Raw genomic sequence first — 19,072 nt, 5'->3', positions numbered from 1 at the left:
ACTCAACGTATCAAAACATGCAAAAAGGTAACACAGCAGATTAGGCGAACCAGCTCTGGAGACAGCTTTTACGAATCATTCCCAGGAAAACAACAGTTGTTTTCATCACTTAATTCATCCCAAATTTTGCTTGATTTAAGGAGGATTCAACTGGTTTGTGCTGAGACTGATTTTTTTTTTCTTATGTTACGTGTAGATGTCATCACTATGTCGATAACTAAGACCTGCACTGATTTACAGAAATGGTACACTATTTGGAACACAACTACTGATTGATGTAGGCGGCCAGAAATACAGACCATTAGGTACTATTATATTATTGATTTCATGTTTAAATTTGGGCAAATCACTCTGCTTGATGAGAAACTTGCTATTTTCATGTGTCAATTCACATCTTCAGTTGGGGCTTCCACTTACACAGTTCAGATAGGAAACAGATTTATATGGGACTTTTAAACCAAATACCACAAAGGAAACAACAAAGCAAACTATGACAAACATATGCTATTTTAACACAAATAATATGTAAACTTTTTTAGTGGCACCTCATAATTCTTAGCTGAAAAGAAAAAAGTATCCTACCCATGAAATAGAGAGAGAGAGTTTAGCTGTGTTTTTCTTTTGTTGTTTTTGTTAGTTTTGTTTTGTTTTAAGTAAAGAACACATATGGACAGGTTTGGATTAAATTACAAAGTTTCATTTAGGATATATGCACCTGCAGAACATTATTTTGATTAGATCAAATACAGGGTAGCCATACAACCATGTCCTCTTCACTTTTCCAGCTGTTTAGGATCCCATTCTGGAGTGCCTCATTCACCTTTTACATGGCTGACAGAAGTACCATTTGGCACCTCCCTCAGCCTTTAGTACTGCACAGGATGGATTTGGCACTTAAAAAGGAGATATTTCAGTTACAGCATTGTACCCATTACTGACATTACTGTACCCATTACAACAGCCTAACGTTTTTTCTTGGTAACAGAAACATTATCAACATTTATTCACTATATTTACAAGCTCCAGAAATGAAGTATCTGAAGTAAACTCTACTTGAGCTTTCTTCAATCTGTGTAAAAATGCATCCCATGGGTAGGGCATACAAAAATTCTAAAAACCACCAATAAAGACTAGATGCTTTTTCTAAGTAGCATTTTGGATTAAGTGAGATAGGACAGAAAATCAAACGTAAAGCAACTATCTATCAAATGCACCATCCAAAAAAAAAAAATCTTAGCTCATTAATCTGCAGAACCAAAATGCTTGTTAAAGGCACAATGCATTCATATGCATCAGAAGGTATCTATTAAATATCTTGGTGCCATCTGTCATCCATGGTTTAACTTTGGATACAACTCTGTTAAGCAATTCAATTCCTTGAGATAAACTGAGGTGATCTAGTACTATATAATACATAATATATACTATATGAACTATACAAATATTTTTCCACCTCTTCTAAAAGCCTTGCAAAATACGTTAGATGTTTTCTAGCAACCAAAGTTGCATTTAGCACACTAGGAGTTTCTCTAGAGAAAAACTAGTATTTCTACTGGAAGTATCAATTGTCAATAATTGCCTAAGAATAGAGTTTCAAAAGAATTGGAAGAGTATGAGATACATAAAATTAATCAAATCAGTGACAAACCAAATTATAAAATCTGCCACCTTTATCTACTTTCAAACCTAACGACTAGCATTTTGCCAGAATGCACCCTGAAGTCTCAAACTTCTGAGGTCTTTGCCCCACACAGGCACGAATAGAAGAAGAGACTAGAATTAGAAAAGTGTCCATGGTTCTAAGGAGATGATATAAAAGCAGAAAGCATTTTCACAACCAAACTTCAGTCACATGCACATGAAAGACCACCTGTCTGGGAGCATAACCATCTCTCAGCCACGCCAGGCTCTTAGCTGTAGAAGCTGAGGATCTGCAGAGGCTGCGTAATGGAAACAGGAATTTGACAGGAAATCAGAGACTTCAGCTACATTTTTGTCTCTAGGTTTCAATTTCTTTCCTTTTCCTCCTCCCACCTTGCTTCTACCTCAAGAAGTAAGGGAACACAACTGTGCAACTGAACTATGGAAACCGCAGGCTGAAGCCACAGATGTACTGTACCAGTGTAACTACAGCTCCATCTGGGTTCCTTATTTTGTCCTTCATCAGGCTGCTGTGTCAATTGTTTGTACAATGCACTGAATTTCCTGGGAATTTCTCTCCCTGGCATTCTGCACATCTTTCAGAAGAAAGATGCACAATTTCAGCTCTATAGAAATGCTTTCAAGCACAGCAGATGGAAAGTTTACTCTAATTTGCAGCTCTAGGAAAGGACAGAAGAAAATTTGCATACCTATATGGAGCACAACTAGGCTCCACACTGGAGTATTTGGGGTATCTGGAATGGTTTCAAGACAACAGATTACCTAACAAAGATGAATTCTTGTTTTGGTTTCCTTGGATTTGATAATCATAGCAGATTTATTATTTTGCAGTAATTTCAGAATGAATACAAAATAGGGAACAATGGAAAGTAAAATTTTTGTTTTAAACCACAACTTTTCAGGAAAGTAACAAAACTTCAACACATTATTTTCTTAATATTTCATTCCTTTTCAAAAAAAAAATCACAAAAAATCCAAATACTATTTGGAAAAACAAAAAGATTTTCAACATGATGCATTCTAGTCACATGTAAAAAAATACTTGCCCAATCTTGAAACAAATTACCCTTTGGGTTAGAACATAAAACATTTGAGATTAAGAGATACTCAGGTGTTCTTGTTAATGTACAATATTATGCCATTTAGACACAAGCTTAAGTGAAGACATTTTAAATACAGAAATGATCCATACAGATGAATATCCTCCCACACTGCAAAAACCAAAATCCTGACATTACTGCTATCCTGCTGGAAAGAAACCTGTCAGGACTCTCACTGGCACGGTGAAAAGCAACATGAATGGCAGAAATTTTGATTGATGTCACTGCCTGCCTGTCAAGTGAAACAAGCAGGGCCAACCTAATCATGTTAGATTAGTGAATACAGACATGATATAATATTTTTGTTACAGATATGCACATAGAGTGTGCATGCAGAGAATCACAGGCACATAAACATATCTTTCAAATAACAGTATATATTGTATGTGTTACAAAGTGTATTATCAAATTCTTAAACAATGCCCCTGTTTTTGTTTTCTTTTGTTTTTAAAGTAAAATTGATGATGCATTTAAGACTTTGCAGTAGAGCTTCCACATATTTTCCGGAGGCTTGATTCAATCACTTTCTTTTTCGCATTGCTAAACTGAATTAGGTAATTAATAGTATGAATCTAGAGTGAAATTGCTGCAGCCACCTTTTCTAGATAAATATGCAGATTTAAACATAAAGCCATACTAAGTATCTTCTGTTAATAAGCTAGATAGATTTTTAAAAAATTAGAATATCCGAAGACAACAGACCTTCTGTATGAAGGTCAAAAAAATAAAATCTTATCAGGCAAAGTTTGCAAAACAAGAAAACATTTATTTCACACATGAAACTGGAATCTGACTACTACTGCCTGATCATTCATCACTGAAACACTTCGTTGATACTTTCCTGACTGATAAGTAAAAAGAATCAATAAGAAGAATCTCCACATTATCAAGAATGATGCTGATAGTCTAGATCTCAGATTAACTGAGAAAAAATGTATCCTAATAGTAAAGTATCTTGATTCTCAATGATCACATCAGAAATATATTTAAAAATAAATAAGTAAATGAAAATCCCAAACTGCCTCTCACTCCACCCCTCACAAACTTGAACTTGTGCATTAAAACAAAACAAAACAAAAAAAACTTGTCAAAAGCAGCCAGCTACATTTCAGCTGGTAACTCCGAGATCCCACGCCTAAGGCACTAACTGACAGAACACTTTCTGTATGGTTTAAACCCTACGTTCAAATTCAAGCAAATACAGTGTCCTTCAGTCACGACATGGCTACAGAGCTCACAGCAACAAATGTGCAGAAATTATTTTAACAGTATGGAAAAAATATTTTATTCTATATACTAAAAGCTATAAAGTATGGGGTTGTGATTATTTTTTTTTAAACTCGTCCATAAACAAAATACTAAATCAAAATGTCTGTTTGGTATTTACTATATACCTTCCTTGGGATTTAAATAACGTTAAGTACAAGAAATTGCTTTTTTTCATTAAATATATTCATTACATATATTTCCTTCTTTGCCCTTGAAAACAAAATGTAAATAAGCTTAGTGCCAGATTTTCTTAATATTAAGCCTGGTATTGAAATGTACTCAAGCACGTTCCTTTTCCACTGACGCACACAGTGAGACATACCAAGATCTTTAGTGGGACTGAGACTCCCTTTTTTCATGTTTTAGTTATTTTTATCAAACTTAGAATGAGGGAAAAATAACACAAGTTGAAAGTGAGGGCTTAGTTCTGCAACACAGACTGTGTCCCCACCTCCACCTGCATTTAATCTTGAGCCTTTGCACCCCACAATTAGATAGTATCGAAACACATCCAGAATAAATTTCCACAATGCACATTATACAATGACTGCCTACTAGTTGGACATTAAATTTAAAATAATTTGCTCTCACATCTAATGAAATCTAAGCAAGCATATTTGTACACAATCCCTATCTACCTATACAGAATTAATCACTTGCACATAATGCAGATGAGCCTTGGAAAGCACTTCAGGACAATGGAGAAGGCACCTATTGAAGTGTATTTGCAATGTGATACACGCACAATGCTTATAGCACTCTTATGAATCCGGTCCAGACAACACCAACCTGGCCAAACAGCTGGCCTTCACAAGGCTGAAGTGCTTGATGGCTTAACCGGAACAAGTCAGCTCCTATTTTGCTCATTTCCTGAAGGAATTGTGGAGGTTCTGCACGACCCCTAGTTTTCCAAGCTTGGAAGTGAATTTTGCTAGCTTTGAAAACATTTTAGGGCTTATACAGAAATTTATAAAATGTCAGCTTGAAAATTTTAATTGACTTATTAGCAATATCTCTTCTTTGAATGACCTTTTAGTCCTCCTTATAACATATCACCTACTTTTACTACCTTCTGGCTGACAGCTTTTAATATATTCCTTCCTAGTGGATGATATCATCTGTCCTTGGATGGAATTAACTAAAGCACTACACATTTAAAAGCTGACATTAATCCATATCCACAGATTTTTAACAGCTGCTGGGATAAATATTGTGTTTCCATGCATTAGGTTTTATATAACAATGACTAGTAGAAATAAATTGAGATTAAATATACACTGGCAACATCAAAACTAAGGAGGAAAAAAAAACACTCAGCTGATAAATGCTGTGTTTTAGTGGCTGCATATATCAATGACTAAAAATACTTACTATAATTAGCAAGAATAATTCAGTTATAGTGTAACCATAAGGTATATTTTGTTCCTGTGGCATTGTTATATCTCCTGATAATCACACTTAGAAAAAAACTTCAGTGAAGAGAAAGCTGGTTAAAGACCCAGGTAATACTTTATATCTGTTTCAAGAAATATGGCAACCATTATCGCATCACATTTCTTTTCCCAATTACGTATTTCGTTTTGCACCCATAAACAGGTGAGTAATCAAGGGCCCTAGTTGGATCAGGGAGGCAAAGTGGCGCCCAGGGAGGGAGCACTACATCTTACTGCGAGTGGTAACTGAACACAACTCCCTGGGAACCACTGTGAAAATTCACCATTTGTCAAAATTAAAAAATGCACAATTCAACAGGAGACTTTCCTCCCTTTCCCTTTGTCTGTCAAAAGAAAGTATACATTAATAAATTAGTGAGAAACATTTTCAACAAACCCGAACATGTCTGTAAAAGAATTCTTGAAAGTAAGAATTATTTTCACCACAGCCTGAGTAGTAGCCTCCAGAATTGTTAACTCCTGGTCTGGAGAGTCAATAGTCATATTGTGCAAATGTTTTTGAAAATAAAAAATATTCACCTTAACACACCAGAGCACATTACACCACACCAGTGGCAGTCACTGAGAGCTGCATTTTGCCCTAACTTAGCTCAGTGTGCACTTCTGAAGAACCTACGGTTAGGATTACAATGGTGTAACAGAAGAATAAAATCTGACCCTGTAAAGTAACAATTCTCTTTGCTGACATCTAAGGCAGAACTCATCACCCTTCTCAAAGCTGCAGTATTAAATGAAACTAATTAGAAAAAATATATACTTTTTTTTTTTTAATGAAAGATCAGCAAATGATACTTTGACACCAGAAATCAAATGCATATAAGACCATCATATGATTTTCTACACAGGTTGAAATGTAACTTTTAAACAAAGAGGGCATCTAGATTTCTTCCTGGGTATAGCAAAGAAAGGCTATTTAAAGAACTCATAAGTAATCCATAGGATCCCTGAGAGAACAAAAACACAGAACTACTTATCCTTGCAGTGTGCACAGGTCATATGGTTACCTGGTGCATAATGATTTGGGAATTTCTTTGGTATCTCCTTCCATTCTATTTTTATTCTATTCACATATGGGTTTCCTAGATTATTTTTTTTTTAGGAGTTTTTATTTTTCCTCTTCCTATTTTAAAAAACTAAAGAGCATCATACCCTTAATCCTCCATCATTCAACAAGAGCACCTCATTGTTTTCTGCTTTCAGGCATAAGATTCTTTTCTTCTGTCCATTACAAATTAATTCTCAGAATCTTACAATTTGGAAAAGTTCAGAAAGAATATAAATTCCTTAAAAGTTCACTCACACCGGAGTTTTCAGTAAAGCTGTAGAAAGGTTCTAATTAGGCTTTTCACCAGTACTTGCTTACCACAAGACCAAAAAACAAGTAGTAACACAAAATTGAAAGAAATGGATTGATAGCCCAATTAATTTACAGTCCTAATCTACAGTTCAGTGAACCTGATCAAAAATACTGTAAATTTCCTAATAACTGAATTAACCTCTTTTGCTAAATATTTTGAAAGCAATTTTACACACCTATAGCTTTTAATATGGCAGCACCATGCTAGAACCATACTTAGATTAAAAAAAAAAAAAAGGCAAATTATCAACTGCCACAGTTGTATTCATTTAATTCTGATGTTTCATTCAGCTTCTATCTTTTCCTGTTTGAGCATTGGAGAAAAGACTACTAAGTCACAGCTTCTAGGAGAGCAATCATATAATTTGATGTGGATACAAACATTGAAGATGCACACAAGTTAGCAATCCAATCCAAAAACAACATGGCAAGCCTGAGCTGAGCACTGACGACAAGATCCACTCACCTTTAGTATCTTCACCTGTTCAACATCCTACAGGAATAAGACTAGCCCATAACCTAATATTCTTAGAAGTAGAGCTGCATGTCAGCAGCTCCAACACATGGTAAACCTTATTGTATGTAACTGGACTGACACCTACCAATCCCACATCCATTTCATAAGCCTCATCCAGAAGGCTTGCAAACAGCCTTCATCTCTCTGATTTAAAAGAGGCAGAAGGAAGAAAGGAAATAACCATCTTTGACAGCTTCTCATCAAGAAATAGGGAAGCAAAAGACAACTTACACTCCCTAGAAACCTTAGGAGGAAATGAATGACTTCCAGGTTTTCTTGCAACCAAACATACAACCACAGCTCCTTTATTATAATTTAAGATTAAAAACAATAGAATTTCTAAAGCCGTATTTTAAATGGTTGAAAATAGTTTGCTTAGTAACTGAAAACCCTGTAGACAATTTTGTCAAAAGTGCCAAATCTGAACAATTCCTCATATTTAGAAGAAACTTTTCTCCAAGCACATGCTGTGTAAACAGTGGAACTTAGATTCCCATAATACATCACGTTTGCACATGCTATCTGTGCACTTGAAATACTTAAGGAAACCTTTATCATATATTTATATTTTGATCTGAGATATACAGGAAATACAAGCCTGTTATTACAGCAGGAAATACAAGCCTGTATCTCAGAGACATTCCTGCCATAGCACAGTACCATCCTGCACAGGTTCTATGTTTCCAGGACACAGTTCTCACCGGAAACACCAGCTCTCAATTGATCCACATTTCTGAATAACAAGGAGTAATATGCAATGTATGTTTATCAGCCGGGATATTTCAAAGGCTTCTTTTTGGAGATTAAGATATTTCAGCAAGCCACTACCACACACTGTGTGTCAATACACGTACCCTGAATCTGATGCAAAGCAGAAAATCCCAAGCCAGGCTCTGAAAACGATACTGAGAAGGACAGCTTTCCTTAGCCCTGCTCACAGAAGCACATCTCCACAACATACCCAAGTGAACCTCCTCAGCCCCTAGTGGAAGTGCAGGAACAGCCTGCCAGGAAAGCTGCTCCCAAGCTGAAAAAGTACTGTGGATGTAGTCGACATCTCTGCCATTGTAATGGCTAGCCATAGCCTCCTGGAAGAACGAACAGGTGCTGGCTATTGGATTGATGCAAACAGCACATTGAAAGCAGTTGAAAAACGTTAATCCTACCTCTTGTGCTGGTACTATTAATGGCAAGAAACTGGGACTTGGTCCATAATCAGTGCTCAGCTGCAGTTCAGGGGGCATGTGGGGGAGTAGGAGTAGGGGAAAAGAGGAGGGAGAGCAAGAGAGATCAGATGGGCAACATGGTACCAGCTAACAGGAATTCAGACTTGTTACACTTGATTAACACATTTAAGTTTTCAAAAATCAAAAATCAAAAAAAAAAGAATACGAGAGAATGTTTTTATACACAGATGTCAAGAAGACACAAATGAGAATTAGAGATTAAATAAATGGTAGATGAATAAATTATTCCCACAGAATTGTGTTTTTTGTTGTTGTTTTTTTCAGGGAAAAAATAGGCTACAGATTAGAAGAAAACTGAAGACACTGAGTGAGCTTTGTTAATTTTGCTACATAACATTTCACTCAAAAGCTCCATTTTTGTAGAAATATCTGTGTTATATATCCTCAGTTTACTATCCATACATACTTTAGTACATATTTATCTCCTTCCTTCTTTTTAGCTGAGAGCTAGGAAAGTTGCATAGCATGGTGAAAAAGAACAGTGAATGAGCATTTCTTATTGTGAAATAAGAAGCTGAAATAATGGAACAAAACCACAGTTTATGCTCTTAAATTATGTTTCCCTTTTAAAGTGCAAATATATATTAAAACATACATCTGGAAAGGTGAATATATTTATTTGTTTTTAAGACACAAAAAAATTATTTGGCATGAGTTTAATACATTATTATTACAATAGACATTTTTAACCCGGTTTAACTGAGAGACTAAATTTTATACTATTGCCAAACCTTGGATTTTTCTTTTTTGTCTGGAAGGGGCAAGTGCTTTCTTATGACAAAGACTTGAAAGATATATCCCTTTAATTTTTTTTTTTCCTACTTCACTTTCACATGTGTTGAAACTCATTGCTTCTGGAAATGAAGATGCTCTGGTGTCAGCTGTAAAATCTGTATCTCACTTCCTCAGACAAGTGGATATTTATTGACAGGGTGTGAGAGAGAAAGGAGAGACTGCCTGTCCTGGAGCCAGTAACCTTGGTGAAGATGCAATGTCACAAACACCAAGCCATCATTCTCATAGATGTACAGCATATTATTTAAAGGGAAACAAATATCGGCCACTGAATGTCACTGCAAGGACACATCTTCTGCCTCTTAACTAAACTTATCAGTGCTGTGGTTTAATATGGTACCTTTTTCATCCTCCCCTCAAATTCATCTTACGGAGCAGCTCTTGACACTACCAGAGAGCAGTCAAGACTAAGATTTAGTGACGTTTGCTTCAAACAGATCTAGATTTATTGACATTTGTTGCCTGCTTCTTTTCTCAGTAACCACACACAGGATTAATTTTAACCATTTCATAAACTGTGAATAAACTGCATACTTAAAGTAAACAGGTTGAGACACCTAAATTAGTGTTGCTGGCCTATTTCTACTTGTAATTAGAGGACCAGAGCCTTAGTCACAAGGGCCTTAAAACATGCAGGCAAGGTTTTGCTGGAAGTTGGATGAAAAGGCACACATCAATCCCTTTTCAAAATGAACTCTCTTCCAGTAGAGAGGGGAGGATTTATATCTCAATGGTTTATGCAAGCATGTGAGTATCAACTGTACATGAAAATACTGGAGGTGGAAAAAAAACCTCATCTTTTAACATCTATTTCAGTAGTGAAATATTGCTTTACTAATTCAGTCTTTATTTATTATGTAATAACATAGCTTACATTAGCTTCTAAACCCTAAATTAATATATCCTTTATACTTCTACTTTTCTACAGAAATTGTATTACTGCTAACAGAAATTGGTTTCTACAAGGGTACCTAAATATCTTGCTGCTAATCCCCACAAATTAAATGAAATGATTGAATTTATGCTTTTCAAATCTACAAGAGATTTGGACACTCAGAACTGAACAGCACAATAATGGAAATACTTCAGCTCATATACAGTACTGACACAGCCATCTCTTAGTAACAGAAAAAAAACACAACCGTATTTTAAAAGGAAAGACAGATGAATATACTCTTGTGACTCTCTTAATGATAGGCTGAAGTACGAACTTGCAGTGTTCTGTAAAAGATTAACTACTAAATGAAAAAGAACTGTTGGATGTAAATTTAAAAGTCCAAAAACACCCAAGAGGCATAACTATAATTATTGCTCAGGGAAGCTGTTTAAGACTAAAAATACATTTCCATTAACAACCAAAATTATTTTTCATTGCCTTTTTCTCAAGTTTTCAGTGAATAACCTTTGATGATAGCACATGATAATGATTCATTAGGAAAAAAAAAAACTAATTTGTATTTCAGAAGTATGAATATTTAAAAAAAAAAGTCAGAAATCATACCACTGAAAATCAAATACCAGAAGATGCAAAGGACAGTTTGGGAATGAATGTTATTCCACAGTAAGAGACTTACCATCAGAGTACATCCTGTACTTGTGCGTACAGTTCTACAGAAGAATAATATTAAGATGTATTAATCAAAATAATTAATGCTTAGTTTTATAAGACACAAATTCTTCCAATTTGTGTCTATTTACTCAGCGTTAGCCAAAGCACAATTGGTGGGAAAAGCACCACTGAGTACCAAAGAGCCATAAAACATGTCTGCAAACTACAGAGCAGATACATATCAATGTAAAAACGTTGGATGACAAAACCCAGGTTTTTACAGGATTTCTACATGCCAGAAATATACACTTTAGTTTATAGGAAAAGGCTACAGTGTATCCTTATAACAATATAAATCTCCAGAACTCTTGTGATGATACCTAATTTACGTGGCTGTCACTGGAAAATGTGGTATAGTGAATTATACACAATACTAAGCTTAATTATGAGCAGTACCCTAGAAATCTTGATTAGAAATCATTTGCTCACTACACTCGGAGTCTGTAAAAACAATGACGAATTTATATAGCATATTGCAATTCCAAATAAATTATTCCCAGAAAATCAAAAGGAAGGTATAGATTAAATAAGAAATTATTTCTTAGGATCACTGCCAGATTTTAAGTACACTATCAAATACAGAGTAAAAATATCACAGTAGAAAATGCTTTACATAAAAATAGCTACTTAGCATTCACATCAATTATTTTCATCTACAAAAGTAGGCGTTTATAAAACGAGGGCCAGATCCCAATATATGATACAGAAATGCATGTGTTTCATTAGAGAACATATGACAAACTCTCGGCTATATTACTGCTCCCACCACCACCACCACACTGTTTCACCCTGCTCAAGCTACTTGAGCGCAGGTTTTCAGAAGGACGTTGCCACAATGGTGGGATGGCTATCCCAGCACACTTTAGAAACTCTCAGAACAGCCTTATTTTCAGCAGGGAAACATTCAGAACACTTCTAGCATGGATTCTCTTACAGCTTCTACTGAGGTGCTGCCAAATCACAGCTGTTTGTCAGATCTCCGGACTTCCATTTCCCTTGCCATAAAAAGCGCGCACAATACTACCACAGTGTGTTGTAAAACTAAATCCTGTAAGGTGTGAAGTGGTCACGCGATGATTAAATGAAAATGACTAAATGACAAATGCTCATTTCTAATGTTAACATTGCTTCATCTCAACTGCAAAGCAAATGGAAATAAAATATGAAATTATAAAGACCATTTGCATCTCTTTATATAAAGGAAAAATTCAACATCAGTATCATGAAGAGTTCAACATTTTCCCCTAGAGAAGTCTGGTCACTACCAGCAAAGCCCTCTTTCAGGTGAAGAGACCTCCTGATATGTACTATTTTATTTCAGAGAAAGACCTTATACTTATATGTAGAAAGAGATTAAATAAATCATGATTACAACAGTAAACACGTAAATTCTGATCAATAAGTACTTGCCTCCCCCTCCCCCCAACACTAACAGCTGCAATAAAGCTTTAAATGTAAAGCTGAGCACAACCAGCCATAAAAGTATGTAAAATAAATGAGGATAACATAATGAGGGAATCCAACATTCATCTCATAAATATAACATAACGACCACAACTAAAATGTCAGAGAATCTAATAAATCAATATGGTAGGACAGAGCTATCTTTGCGCTTAGCATACATAAAAATATATTTACATGCAGGGTTTTTTATTTTATTTTTTTTTAAACCAAAGATCAAACAAGAAAAATAAGAAACTTAACTCATTATTCACTTCATGATTCAAAATTTCATGCTATTATTATTTTGGTTGTCTACCCAACTGTAAGAGGGCATCTAACATTTTCCCCATAAAATAACAAAACAAATGACAGCATTAACAAGTACATAAAGTGAAACGAAAGCATACATTCACCACTTTGAATGGATACTCTTAGAGATAGTCGGGAAAAATACCTCCAAGAACAGGTGAAGAATTCTGTATAGATCTCAGAATTTTCAAAAATGCAGACTTCTTTAAAAGCAATTAAAGAGGGACTGTGTTTTCTTAATAACACTAGAGAATTGTTATCAAGTATTTAACAGCAGGTTACATAGGTAAATTTCCTGTGCTGTAATACTAAATCTATTTTAGCTGCTATTTTTAGAACATCAAGATATATGTACATAAAGACAGCTACAATAAGCTTGTTAGCACTTCCAAGACTAATAAAGCACATAAGCTACAAATAGTTCACAATACTGTAAGGTATTACAGCACAAGTAATCAAAATCTGTTATAAGCCTCAGAACAGGATTTTTACTCTTTTGCATTTCCCTACCATGTTTGTTCGACCACCGATGGCACCACGGTGGAAGCAAATGTTGGTAATTCCATTAATAGGCACAAGATGGCATTAAAACAGCTGATACAAGAAGACAGGTCAACCTTTTTATTCTTGATTCACTTCCACCACTTATGATTATCAATATGGAAGCAGAAGCCTTTCCACTTGCTTGGATACCAATCTTAAAATGGGTATGCCAGTTGATAATCAAGGTTAGGGACTTTTTATAGAAAACAATAAAGTCCCTGCTTTTACCAGAATGGATGTACAAAAGTGTACACGCCATGATACTGCAGCCAATGGTGGTATGTTTTCAGTCCCCAATCTACAGGCATTCAAAAACACCTTTCTCAAATAAATTATATCCTAGGTAAATAAACAGAAGTTTCTATACACTTCTTAAAGCTAGGCATCTCAAAAAGCTGAGCAGGGAAGACCTCACTTCCATATTACAGACACTTTACAAAGTCACCAGGTAGACTTTTAATCTAAACTAGAGATTAGTTCTTATGGCCAGAATTAAATATTCTCTAAAAACTGGCTGTCCGTTGCATTACCCCTGTAGGTCTCCTCTGCCATAGCCTGAGCTCTTTCTGCAAGTACTCTATGGTCCAGTGTCACTTACCATTGCAGCGTAAAGGGGATTGGCACTGTCAGCAATTTGCACCTCAGGCTGCCAGCAGATACTTTCACAATGCTCAAAATTGGATGTTATCTTTACAATGCAACTATTGAAAATGTTCCAGTAGATTCTGCTTTACTTACTTGTCCGTGTCTCACTGGGAAACGTTACAGTGAATGCTTACACGCTTACTCCTATAATCAGGAAATTAATTACATAGGCTCACTCCTATAGACAACAAACAAACAAAACCCACCACTTTTTCTTCTCTTAGCCAACATCTACATTTCTTGACCTGAAGAGTGGTGTAAGTCTTGCCATCTTCTTAGACGGCCTTTCTCTTACAGAGACCACAATGGAACTACTTAATCATTTATCAAATTTGCCTTGCAAAGGAAACCACTACATAGGTTAAGTAACTGTTCTTGAAGTTAGTAAGAGAACCAAATTCATTATCATGTATCAAAGCATAAGACAGCAATTTGTTTCTGAGGACCATCTCATCTAAGTGGAAATGACAGAAGCAACTCAGAGACTTTTCAGTAGCACCCTCTATTAAATAATGTCTCACTCATTAAGTGGGTCAATGCAATTAAAATAAGGTACCTTCTTAAGCTGTATGGGGACTAATGCTTTTTCAGTAGACTCACAACTTTGCTTCTTTCGATTGTTAATTTATCTACAAGTCAGTAAAACAGGAACATAAATTCATGTAAAGTGCACCTGAATGAAGGAAAATCTCCTTCACTGCAGGCCAGTGTACTCAAAAATAATGCCACTGACAACCAAAAATAAGAAACACTGACACAAGACCACAGAAGACATGAAAGAGGTATCTGCAATGATGCCTTGGGAATGATATTTTCAGCCAGAGTTACTGGACTGCTCCTTACACTCACCCATTGCTAATTAGTACTGACATACAAATCAAATACCTTTGTAGAAGCAAATCTATTGCAACTTAAGTTTATTTTTAAAGTAACTCAATTACCTCAGTAATTGCCTATGTACAGTTGTTTGCTCTTTCTCAGAGAAACTTTTTGTTCTAACATTCTCTCATCATCACTAGGTTATAAATAATCACCCTATAAACATATTAGACAATAAAAAATAAAGCTAGTCTCAAAGATAGCCTTCTCACTAGCACAATTTGCTGACAAATTCATAACAAACAACAAACATAAATTTTGACTGGTCCAGATTCTAAAGCCATTCTCTTTAATTTAGCAATGCGTAACATATTTAAGCAAATACTGCATTCAAAATAATTTTTAAAAATTACTTTGAACCAGGAATTAAACAAGATTCTACTATACCCACTAATAATTTTGTTCCTCCATACTTCACCCAATTTATTTTGCTTTGGCTGAGAACAGTGAAAACTGTTTTTAATTTCCATGACAGCTTCATGGCTTCATGGGAGATTGTTCTTCACATTTTTAATAAAAAGAGAAGACTTATTCTTTTTAGGGTGTCCATAGCTCAGATGACTCAAAACTTCTGGGAAAAGTAAATTTTATTTTTTTTTAATCAGTAGTTTAGTAACATTGTTGTTTTGAATGACTGTATCTGCCTCTTTAATCCCCTGAAATTTTGGGGGGTGGTGTGTGTGTGTGCATGTGTGTGTACATATGCTGTTTTGTTGTGCTCCACACCTATACTACTTCAAATGGTCTGACCTTTTCACTGAAAGGAGCAATGCACAGGACAAAGTAACACCTCTGATAAAATCTCCTTTTGAAAACTGTTCTTGAACTACAGTCATGACAAAAAAGTCACCTGCATATTATCCCTCCTATATATCTAGTCCTGATATCACTGCAAAAATTTCAAGCAAAAGGCATTTATTTTTGCATATTAAGTCCCAAATTCCAAACACCCCAAACTAAACAACATACTTGAAAACATAAATCCTGTATATTTAAGGGAATGGAAATATAGAGCTTTACAGTTGATCCATGCATACAGTAATGATGGTATTGAATGTATTTGTATCAATAAATGTGCAAGTTACAAGGCTTCAGAAATTAAAGTGCTACCGTATGATGAACAAACCTTAAAATATATTTTGACCTTACACTGAATAAACATTTGCAAATGCATAAGCGAATCCTGCATATTTCCTTAAATGACTAGCAGTATGAATGAAGACACATTTTGGGCATGATCGAACGATACACGTATGGAATTTCTAACACAACAAAGGAAAAATAAGATATTGTGCAAGGAGTGTTAAATTACTTAAGAGAAAGTTTGGTCTCTTTAAAAAACCACATACATACATACGTCTTCACATACATACACACAGACATAAAGTACAGAAATACACATACATTTTCTGCAAGAAACTGTTTACCTGTCATTGCAAATTCTTACAGTATGCTGTTTACATTCACAGTGCAATTTTGAACTAAACCGGTCTACATGTCCATTTTCCCTTCTTCCACACTTTTTTTAACAAGTTTCTTATTGCAATATAATTATATCTGTCTAATAAAGGAGAATAAGTTCAAGTCCAAATTGACTGGAGGAGCCCTGTCTAACAAGGACAGTCGACGCAGCTTCAGACTGACCAACATGGAAGGTACAGCTATTACTCCAACCAAATAATTTTCTTACAGCAGTATTTGTTACTTTCATTAATCTATACTTTTGGATGCACCTTCTGCTTTTCAGCAGTCATACTACAAAAGGTGGGTTAGTTAAGAAACAATTAGGTGCGTATACAAAACAATTTGCAGGCAGTCTTACTCTTTCAGCTTTCTAAGTGAAGTGCCTTTCAAGGCTGATTTATAACACTGTCGTCTTCAGAAGGCAAAATAATTAATAGGAGCATGGACTTCTAATTTCAGTGACTTCCAGAGAAAGTGGATTTCATTTGATTTATGATGGCCGGTGACTTCGCATTTTATCAGTTCATTCACTCATTATTTATGCTGATGACCAATTTCAATGGGTCGCTATCATCTAACTCACTACTAATCAAAGAGAATTAGGGTTCACTGCATTATTTAGAAGCCACTAATTTATCTTCAGAACAAGTATCAAGAATAGTTTGGGGCCTTCTACACTTAAAAAAAAAAAAAAGCACAGCTGGCAAAGCCATAGCATTTGCTTGATATTACAAATAAACATCATAGTTGTTAGTTTTAAAAGCAACTACTTTTTACATAAGTTTTTAAATGGGGTAGACCATACAGATAGAAAATAAATATAAAAAAGTGAAACAATAAAATGAAACAATTCCGTTTCACCTCTTATGTCAAAATATTTAAAATATGTTTTCTATTCCCTTTGCAGGCAACTCAAAGATGCTTTATTTTAAAAATTCTCATTCTCTCTCTGCTAACTAAATGGAAATCTTTGCACCAAAACAATCCTAGTTGGCATATTTCTCATTTAAAAGACATTTGACTGTATTCTAGACACAAAGAAATAGATCAGATTGAAACTTAGACATACCAAAAATGAGTTTTATCAGCAAGGTATAATTCCAAATTATATTCAATCATTTGGGAAAAAAAAAAAAAAAGCACTCCCATAAGGCAAAAAAGAAAAATAGTTTCCTATTTTGCTCTTGATGAACAGAGCACAGAAACCTCATTTCAATATTTTTATACCTTTGCACTTTGGCATCCATTTATTCTCTGATTTCCTGGACTTCTGTACTGCTGATCTTGTGTGTACCCCTTCAAGCAATATTTTTAACTTTTGTTGGAGTCATGACTTTTCTAAAACTCAGGTGAAGTACATAACCAGTAATTTTATATAACTAAACTGCTACGATCAAGTTCTGGACCATCTCATAACAGCATGGTAGTATCTGTTCTGTGAGACAGCACTGCAAACTTTAAAGATCCAAGTTTCAAAAGCTGAAAATAGGTGGGGAAAAGAGATAAAACATTAACTCTACAGAGGCATAGAAAACAAAAATTCCTTGGTGCCTCCATGCATGATTGTGGTAGTCTTTCTGCAAAAATCATCTATTCCTTCATAAACAAACCTTTAAACATGTAAAATCAAGGATTTCCAATAAGTTTTTCTACATCTATTAAGAAAATACATCTTTATACAAAAACTAAGGTATAAATATTTTTAAGGAAAATTCAAGGTCTCCTTGTATCCCCACTATCCCAGGCCTGGGGCAAGAAGAAAAACAAGTCACCTTTTAAGCCAGAAGAGCATACCAACTTCAGTGTTTTCCACTGCTGTTATTCTCTCCCCACCTGTAGGTATGGTGTCAAAAGACAGAGCCTTCAGAAGAAACTGATACTTTTTACCTTTGTAAGTATTAAGGGATTCAAAACAACTCAGAAGTGCTACCTGCTCTTTGGTGTTCGCTCTTCCCCCAGCCCCAGAGTAGATCTGCTGCCTGCCTCTATTCCTCCTGCAACAGTTCTGGTACATGACTTTTCCCTGGAAAGGAGGAAAACAAAGGCAACCTCTGCCAAGAGAGGACTGGCAGGCAAGTATTGAAAATACACATCTGCAGAAAAGCCAGCACTGAAGTTGACCACCATTACAGAGTTTCCAGCACTTCTGCGGTGGGTGAACCCTGGAAGGCAGCTAAGCACCACACAGCTGACCGCTCCCTCCCCCCTTCCCTCCATGGGACAGGGGAAAATGACAAAAAAAAAAAAAGAAAACTTGTGGGCTGAGCTAAAAATTTTTTAGTAGGTGAAGGAGAAATGTAAGTAAGAAAGAAAATAAAAATGCAAAGGCACTCACTCACCACCTCCCATGGGTTGGCGGGTGCCCAGCCATCTCCCGAGTGAAGATTGCTCACCTCCCTAAGCCCCCTCTTCTCCCATTTTACTTCAGAGTTTGGGGTTTCACGGCACAGAACACCTCCGTGGTTAGATCGCGTCCTCTACCCGGTTGCATCCCCTCCCAACCCCAATCCCTTCACTGCATGACAATGGGAGTCAAGGCAGGCCTAGATGCTGGGCAAGCCCCAGCTGGCCATAGCTCAAAACACTGGTGTGTTACCAAGTGCTGTGTTACCAACAGTGTTTTGGTCACACATCTAAAACACAGCACTACACAAGCTGACATGAAGAAAATTATGTTCCAGCCAGGCCAAATACAACATCTAAAATCTATTCCTTCTCACGACAAAACTTTTTTGTGACAGTGAGACCATTTTAATACTAGCAAACCCCACAGAAAGTT

At 35.7% G+C, this 19,072-nt stretch overlaps 2 protein-coding genes across 11 annotated transcripts in view; both read right to left on the bottom strand.

Annotated features, from left to right (window-relative positions):
* LRMDA (leucine rich melanocyte differentiation associated) overlaps positions 1-19,072 on the bottom strand; it is a 669,624-nt gene that overhangs the window by 405,553 nt on the left and 244,999 nt on the right.
* LOC310902275 (uncharacterized protein) overlaps positions 1-19,072 on the bottom strand; it is a 261,603-nt gene that overhangs the window by 45,280 nt on the left and 197,251 nt on the right. For 2 of the 10 annotated variants that reach the window (XR_014586601.1, XM_083843532.1), the window contains exons 2-3: positions 18,224-18,316; positions 18,066-18,154 (exon numbers count right to left, since the gene is read on the bottom strand). The exons of 5 other annotated variants lie outside the window; for them this stretch is intronic. Coding sequence is in view for 1 of the 5 variants with exons in the window: in XM_083843532.1 (XP_083699658.1) it covers positions 18,066-18,154; positions 18,224-18,307 (173 nt within the window). In the remaining 4 variants the exon portion in view is untranslated. Of the gene's footprint in view, positions 1-8,213; positions 8,326-18,065; positions 18,155-18,223; positions 18,317-19,072 lie in introns of those variants that run through there. 3 more of the 10 variants (XR_014586603.1, XR_014586602.1, XR_014586605.1) reach the window with 3 other exon arrangements.

This window comes from Anser anser (assembly GCF_964211835.1).
Source record: "Anser anser genome assembly, chromosome: 7".
Taxonomy (NCBI): domain Eukaryota; kingdom Metazoa; phylum Chordata; class Aves; order Anseriformes; family Anatidae; genus Anser; species Anser anser.
Note: the sequence above shows the minus strand (reverse complement) of the source record. Positions and strands in the feature narration are given on the sequence as shown.